This window comes from Gossypium hirsutum, chromosome D07 (assembly GCF_007990345.1).
Source record: "Gossypium hirsutum isolate 1008001.06 chromosome D07, Gossypium_hirsutum_v2.1, whole genome shotgun sequence".
Classification (NCBI taxonomy): Eukaryota; Viridiplantae; Streptophyta; class Magnoliopsida; order Malvales; family Malvaceae; genus Gossypium; species Gossypium hirsutum.
Genome location: NC_053443.1, coordinates 21,089,341 through 21,098,251, shown reverse-complemented (window position 1 = coordinate 21,098,251; position 8,911 = coordinate 21,089,341). Strand labels below are relative to the sequence as shown.

General features: G+C 32.5%; 1 protein-coding gene across 1 annotated transcript; it reads right to left on the bottom strand.

Annotated features, from left to right (window-relative positions):
- Positions 1-5,663: 5,663 nt before the first annotated feature.
- LOC107954389 (S-adenosylmethionine synthase 1) lies at positions 5,664-8,032 on the bottom strand. Its single transcript, XM_016889931.2, has 2 exons — positions 7,498-8,032; positions 5,664-7,109 (listed from the first exon to the last, which is right to left on the bottom strand). Exon 2 carries the CDS (start codon positions 7,098-7,100, stop codon positions 5,919-5,921), a length of 1,182 nt encoding a protein of 393 aa, XP_016745420.1. The 5' UTR covers positions 7,101-7,109; positions 7,498-8,032; the 3' UTR covers positions 5,664-5,918.
- Between the last annotated feature and the right edge of the window lie 879 nt (positions 8,033-8,911).

Below are 8,911 nucleotides of genomic sequence, written 5' to 3'. Positions count from 1 at the left end.
CGTGACCGCAATTTAACGGGTAACGACCAATTGCGGCAATAACGGACCGCTATTCTCGTTATTTTCCGTTACAGTAAATTAAAAAAAAATCCATCTCCCCTAAACAAAAATCAACAGAAACACAATGAAACAAAAAGGAATATATTCCCCTACCTACAAAATCAGAGAGTTTTCAATCAAAAAAAGTAAAAAGAAGTCCAAATAAACAGAAAAAAGCAATCAAAACTCAAAAGCAATAGAAAATATGAAATTCTATTTCTCATATTTCGGCAAACAACACAGCAGCAGATGAAAGCGAGGACTTGAATATGAAAAGCAAACCCTGCCCTGATCACTTGCACATTCAGAGATTGATAATTTTCAAGTATATACCTGAAATTTTGTCTTGATTCTTGCTTGCATGTCTTGAATCTGCATTACAAATATGTTCTTTAGACTTTAGGGATGAAGGGAGAAGGCACAACCAGCATATTCCAAGAATTTGATATGCAAAGTAGAGGATACGAGTTTTCAGATGGGAGGATGATAGAGTTTTTCTTCAGTTTTTCTTCTTTCTAATTTTTGTGTGTTTAGGGATTTAAGAACAGATGCGTTTCTATCGTTTCATTTCCTTTTTCCTTTATTTTTTCATTTTTATTTTCATTTACTCTTAGACAAAACCGAGACACCGTCTTGACAGGTGTTAGGATCAATTGTTGATTAGTGTACTAATTATTAAATATCCTCTTTTAATGCATTCAGATTTTTATTTCAAAAAAAATCACTAAAAATTATAGACTAATAAGTTAGAATTGTTTGGAGAGATTTTACTGAAAATAAAAATTACATTGACAACAATCATATTATTATATTTTTTAATATGAAAGCTTCAATCTTATTAGATTTATAATTTTACTTTATATGTTATTTTTAATTAATATTGTAATTATAATTTATAATGATAATTATTTATTATTTATTATTTATTATTTATTATTTATTATTATTTAAAAATTTCATAACTTTAATTACTCAGGGTTTGTTTAGGGTTACACACAAAATTAATGAAAAATTATAACCTCTGTTGCTTGGGGTTTGCTTAAGGTTACACACAAAATTAATGAAAAAATTATAGCCTCCATCACTTATGACATGTATTATAAAAAGTAAAAAATCAAGATAAATTAATTCATTGTGTTTTTTTTTATCAAATCCGATAGATGACTTCGATTCAACATTGGATAAATCTCTATTGATTTTAGTTTGCATAATATGAAAAACTTGAATTTTTAAATTTGATCCAATTTGAATTTAAATTTTATTAAGATGGAACAAAACAAACTATTTATACCAAAAACTTTGGAACCAAGTAAAAATGGGTTGTGGTGTATTGTTGTTTTTTAAAAAATAAATAAATTATGTATGGATTATGCAATAAATTTAAATTTTTCATGTTAATGATGTTTACTTTTTTTGTATTATATTGTTGATAATATAAGTAATGAGTTGCTTATATTTCTAAATATAATTTTATATTTCTTATATATAAATAAAAATAAAGCATGCCACCACGTGAAGAGTTCCCAACTAAAGGATTGGAGGGTGCACCAAGTAATGATATAGGTTGGCACTTTGGAACTCCAGTGCCAAATGCGAAAGGAAATATCATATGTAAACTTTGTGGTAAAGTTGTGAAAGGAGGAATAACACGATTTAAAGAGCACATTGCTCATAAAATCGGCAATGTTGCACCATCCCCTAATGTTACTGGTATGTGATACTTTATTATTATTTTTAAATGTTATTGTAAATTTATCAATAAAGATTATATATAATTGATAATAATATAAAGTGTGAATTATTTTTATTTTATTAACAGGTGTCATTAGAGAAAGTATGATGAATATACTAAAAGAAAGCAACAAAAAGAAAATAGACAAAAAGAGGAGAAGAGGAGGATGAACACGAGGAATTCATTGATGAGGTTTCTGCTATAAGGCAAGCAACTCGAGAAAGTACCCAATCACAACACGAGTGGCATAGAAGGGAAGAATTCAGACGAAGTACTGGTAGTTGGGATAACATTTATGAAGAAGGGTGATCTCCTCATGGATCAACTAGAGAATATAATAGAGAAAGAACAAGTAAATCCATCCCAAGTGAGTCTGAGTTTACCTTAAGGGGAGTTATACTTGAATTGGTTAGAAGCAAAAGTTCAAAGCAACCAAAGGTCAATGACTCTTTTTTAAAGAGTTTCCGAAGGAAGATAGGTGAAGCGGTATCTAAATTTTTAATATATGAAAGACTTCCTTTTCAATTAGCAAGCTCTCCATGGTTGTATAACTTAATTCAAATGTCAACAGAAGTGGGACAAGGTGTAAAGCTCCCAACACCTTTTGAGGTTTCAGATGTGTATTTGGAGTCAGAGTATCAACGAGTTCGTGATTGGGTAAATGGACTAAAGACTCATTGGAAAGAATTGGGTGCAACTCTAATGTGTGATGGTTGGATCAACAGTTTGAATCAAATGAACATCATTAATTTTCGTGTTTATTGCAGTAAAGGAACCATTTTTTAGAAATCGGTAGATGTCTCAAGTGTCCGTAGTAGAGATGTTGAATTCTACTACTGTTTGTTAGATTCAGTTGTAGAAGAAATTGGAGAAAATTACATTGTCCAAATAGTGACTGATAATGAGGCAGCAATGAAAGCTGCTTGAAAAAAATTAATGTTGAAAAGAAAACATCTATATTGGACCTCATGTGCAGCTCAATGTTTAGATTTATGCCTTGAAGATATTGGGAAAAAGCCCAGTGTAGAAAAAGTGTTAGATGAGGCAAAGAAAATGACTTGCTTTATATACAATCACATTTGGATTGTTGATTTGATGAAGAAGTATACACAAGGGAAACAAATACTTCGACCCTCTCTTACTCGATTCGCAACTCATTTCATTCAACTTGAAGAGATAACAAGACAAAAGCAATGTCTGAGAGAAATGTTTAATTCAAAGGTCAGTATTTTATAATTAGTTAATATAATTACTTAAATATAGCAACTTTTAATGATTTTATTAGTTCCAAATAATTTATATTATATTATTTTAAATTTTTTCTTATGAATATATAGGAATTTAAAGAATCAAAATGGGGACAGCAAAAGTCAGGCCTGCTTATGAAGCCAAAAAAATTGTTTTAGGAAAAGATTTTTGGAAAAAAGCCAATGACCTCATAAAAGTTTACGAGCCCCTAGTAAAAGTATTAAGACTTGTGGATAGCGATGAAAAACCAACAATGAGCTTTATTTATGAAGTTGTTGATAGAGCTAAACGAGCAATTCAACAAGATTGTCGATATTTCACCGAGTAAGAAAAGATTATTGACAGTAGATGGAATTTTATGCATTCCGACTTGCATTCAGCTGGTAAGATAAAATGTTTCATATAATTAAGAATTATTTTTATATTTTATTATTTTGAGCTTTAGATTATTATTATTTGATGATATTCTTATAAATTATACTTAGGTTATTTTCTCAATCCTCAATTTCAATTTAGGGTGGAGCATTCTAAGAATGTGCTAATAGAAACATTAGAAGGTACAAGATCAATAATTGAAAGATTAGAACCTTCTCTTGATATTCAAGTCAGAATGGTTAATCAGGTTAGATTCAAGTACTATTATTTGTAACTTAGTTACATAATTTGAAATAGATTTTTTTTACTCTATCTTTTATTTATGCAGTTATTACTATTTAGAGATAAACATGAGACATTCGGTACTCTACAAGCACAAAAAGCTTGGAAGCAAATGAATCTGGGTAAACAGTTAATTTAATTATTTAATTTAATTTATATTATTTAATTATATTGTACATTTTGAAGTTATTTTGAAATTTAAATAATATTATGTAGTTGAGTGGTGGATAATATACGGCACATGTGTTCTCGAATTACAAAAATTAGCAATTAAAGTGCTTAGTCAAACAACTTCAGCATCAAATTGCGAACGAAATTGGAGCACATTTAGTTATATTCACACCAAAGCAAGAAATAGGTTAAAGTATAAAAAACTTGAGAAACTAGTGTTTACCTATTATAATATGAGGCTTCAGATAATGCATAAAAAAATGAGCACTGATAATATAAACGCTAGTTTTAATCCTATCAGCCTTGATCATATCTTTGAATATGTTGATCCACTATCAGAATGGCTTCATGAGAAAAAGAATCCATTGTTAGATGGTGAAAATGCCGGTGTGTTGCCTGTGGATACCTCTGATGATGAAATAGATGTTGATCAATCTCAACAACAAAATTTGTCTCATTTAAGTTCTAATTCAATGCCAAGTTAAAGTGGCGATGGACCCGATGGTGGTGGTTTAAGTCCAATTGATGAGGATGATGGATATAGTGGTGATAAAGGTGAAATTAGGTCTTCTGGTCAGTATGGAGGAGAATATGGGGTTGGTACCACTAGTGGACATTTCCGTGATAGATCAGAGTTTGATGGAAATATGTCTCCTGAACCTAGTAGAGATAGAAGTGAACCTAGAGCTCCATCAAAGGGAAAAGGCAATAAGCATACTTCTATAGGTTCTTCATCTGGTAGGAGATCGAGTTCTAGTAACATTGGGTATAATGATTCATCTACTAGCACTCAAAGTTTTTATCCACCAGAACAACCTTCATATTTTCAACCTTCACATGGTTATCCACAACCATATGGTTATTATCCACCATTTCCTAATTATGGTGTGCCATACCAGCCTCAAATGCATCCTCCACCACCAATTTATCACCCACCTCCACCTCTCATGTATCCTCCTCCTCAAATATATCCTCCATATCAATTATATGAAAACCAAGGTGAAAATGTTACTTTTTTGAGATACAGTTTTGGACAAAAGCCAAGAGAATCAAGTCAAAAACGCTCTCAAAATGAAGGTGAAGGATTTGATCTTCCTCGTCATTCCACTAATTGGTGAAAACTAAATCGTACCACTACAATTATTTGTAAGGTATTTTTTTTAAGAAAATTTTTGTTAATGTTCTTAATTTTGATGATATTAAAACATTTAAAATATATCTTTAGATAAATGAATAGAATATATTTTATAAAAAGATAATTAAGAATCGAAGCATGTTAAACTATATATGAAAGTAAAATGAAAGTGAGAATAAGTAGTAGGAAATAGTAATAATTAATAAGAATCTATACATTTATCTATTCATTTTTTTCCTTTTGCAGCATAAAATGTTTATATGTTCACCATCTTCAAAGTTGTCAAGAAATATTGAAGACATCTCTCAAGTATAAATTTTTAATTATTTTATCTATAAAAACTTTCAAATTTATTAAATATGATAAATGTTTGATATTTCTATCTTTTTTTATTTTTTTACTTTGTTATTAGTTAATATAACATTCTTAAAAAATTCGTAAATAAATGTAAAAATAATTAATGATTATAAAAATTGTGTTGTCATATCATATTAATAAAAGTTTATAAATGTTAAAAAAACACTCTAAAAATCATTAAAAATGACTTTATATAATTATAATTATAATTATTATATTTTACAATAAAATTTTTTTAAAAAATTCACGACCGCGATACCCGCAGTGACCGCAATAGCATCTGACAAAAAATGCGGCCGCAGCCGCAATTTAAATCCATGCAAATAACTACATAATGTTGCAGCTTGTTAATTCCAATGCCATCAATATAAGCAAAATTCTCACTCAGTTTTGCAACACCGACGCTGATAAGAAGACACATAAATCAAAACAACCATCGATAAAAGAAGAAATAGAAAATGAAAATGAAAAAGGGCATTATAAGTATGAGATTAGATATTTCAGGTAGGAGCTACGAAACATCGGGATTATTCAGCACCGTGGATGAGAAAAGCACGGGGCAGTACGGACGGGGGGACTTCAAGATTGAGGCTTTTCCCATTTGAGGGGCTTCACAACTTCCCAGGTGAAGTCGGGGTCGTCCCTTCCAAAATGTCCATAGGCAGCTGTCTTCAAGAACCGGCCATTGCCACCCCTCTTGAGGTCCAGGTCGATGGTGATCATTCCAGGCCTGAAATCAAAGTTCTCCTTCACAATTTGGAGGATTTCCTTGTCAGGAATCTTTCCTGTTCCGTAGCTGTTTACGAAGACAGACAAGGGCTCGGGCACACCAATAGCATAGGAGACCTGCACGAGGCACCTGCGTGCAAGCCCATTAGCTACAATGCTCTTGGCAGCTTGCCTAACGATGTAAGCTCCACTCCTGTCCACCTTGGTTGGGTCCTTTCCAGAGAAAGCACCGCCACCATGGGCTCCCCAGCCACCGTAAGTGTCAATGATGATCTTACGACCGGTAAGACCTGCATCACCGTGAGGACCACCAATGACAAAGCGGCCAGATGGGTTGAGGTGGAAGATTGTCTTCCCATCAAGATACTTCTCAGGAATGACAGGCTTGATAACATGCTCTTTGAGGTCAGCAGCAATTTCATCATTTGTAACAGTCTCATCATGCTGGGTGGAGATGAGGACAGTGTGAACACGAACCGGAACCATGGCACCATTATCGTCGTAGTACTCAACAGTAACCTGTGTTTTACCATCAGGCCTTAGCCAGGGGCAGGTACCATTCTTCCTAACCTCAGTAAGACGTGCCCCAAGCTTAGTTGCAAGGACATGGCTGAGAGGCATGAATTCTGGGGTTTCATCAGTGGCATAACCAAACATATGGCCCTGGTCACCAGCTCCAATATCTTCTGGGCGCTTGGTAAAGTGGCCATGGACACCCTGGGCAATATCAGGGCTCTGCTGCTCAATATTGACCAGGACCTTGCAGTTGTCAGCATCAAGACCCACATCATCAGAAACAAATCCAATGTTGCGGCACGTGTCACGCACAATCTTCTCATAGTCTACATTAGCTTTGGTGGTAATTTCTCCAAAGACCATGACCATGTTGGTCTTGGAGCATGTTTCACAGGCAACCTTGCTGTCAGGGTCCTGGGCAAGGCAGGCATCGAGCACAGCATCAGAGATCTGGTCACAAAGCTTGTCAGGGTGACCCTCGTTGACAGACTCAGATGTGAATAGAAATGTCTCCATTCTAACAAGCTGCACAAGCAAAGGAATCTTACTACAATTACTACTACTTCTCTGATTACAAAATGAAAGATCGATAATGATGTTCCATACAACGGATCCAGTAAATCAAAAATTTCGATCCAAGTTTACGACAACATCAACTCAAAGCCTTATTCTACAACATATTGAACTTTTTAACATTAAAACATCCTAAATCAAACCTCATCATCTCAGATCCTAAAATATTCAAAAGCCAAAATACTGAAAAACTCCAAAATGAGCAGATCTGCGAGAACTTCAGTCAAACTTAAAGGACACTCGTTTTCCGCCGCTACTAAAACAACAAAGCAAAATCTACTACCGAAAATCACATAGCAAAGTAACTAAAAGAACAAAGAAAAAAGGTAGAAAAGGGAACCTGGAACAAAGATTCACGCGTGGATCTGAGTCTTTGGTCGAGAGAAAGAGATAGGATGTTGAGCAGAGCAGACCTCTATAGAAGCGGAACTCAAGGGCACGACGAATCTGGTCTCGAACGTGCTTATTTATAGAGAGAATGGAAGTTACCGGTTACTGGTTTAATCAATTTACTTTTGAAGTTGGGTAGGAATCTGGTAAAATCAGGATCTGACGGCTGATATAAAAGTTTTGAGATGATAAAAATTGTATCCGTTGGATGTTAGCAGGATATGGAATGCGAAATGGTGAGGGACTGGTTGGGGTTGGTGAGAGCAAGACGTTTGAATTTTCATTTTATATCTTCAAAAGAAAACAAAGGTTATTGGGTAATGTTTATGATCTTTTGTATGGATTTAACCGGGAAACTTCGGTCACTCACCAACCATCACCGATGGTTTGGTTTGATGGCTTAGCTTGAGCCGTTTGCCACCATGGCTTAACACCAACTTCCAATCTCCCAAAACTGTTTTAAGTCTCCGTAGAAAAATCAATTCAACATTCACATTATTATTATTGCGTGTATGTATAGCTCAAGTTAACATAAAATTATTAAAAAAATTTATACGTCTTCTATCAACATCTAAATATTTTCATTTTATTATATATTTTCATAATTTTTAATATTTTTTTATAAATTCTTTTAGTTTATTAAATATTTATTAAAAGATAGCATGTAGAATGAGAGTGAATAAATGGATTATGGATGTCTAGATGCAAATAAACTTAAATGTTTATTTATCTAAATTCGTGATAGAATTACTTTTTTTAGTAATTTTTAAATAATTTTTAGGATTACTTTAAATATTTTTCACTTGACAAAATGTCCTATTAGCATAACATGTACTCATCTTGTGTCACCATTTGTCACATCAACTTAAATGGAGAGGGTTTTTGTCTATAAAAACTCAATTGGGTGAAAATTTAGGCCTGCTTGATTTTTTTTTTTTAAATTTAATAAGTGTTTTTTACCCTGAGCCTTTCTTTTTAATATTAAACTCATCAACCTTCCAAGTCTATTTTTTAAAATATATCATGAAATTAAATATGATTAAATTTTATTACTAATCCTTATATTATGTGTAAGCTGTGGATTTCGTCCCTTTACTTTAATTTGATCAAATTTAGTATATGTGTTTTTCTAATTAGTTAATTTTAGTCTATGTATTGTTCAAATTTTAAAATTTCAGTTCTAATTTAAATAGTAGTAGTTAGATCCAATTGATTAAATATTGATATTAATCATATATTATGCGTAAAGTTATAGATTTAGTCCATATTCTCTAATTGGAACATTTTTAATCCTTATAATTTTTAAATTTCAAAATTCCATTCTTAACGTAAACAACTACAATTAAATCCATTAATTGGTTTTT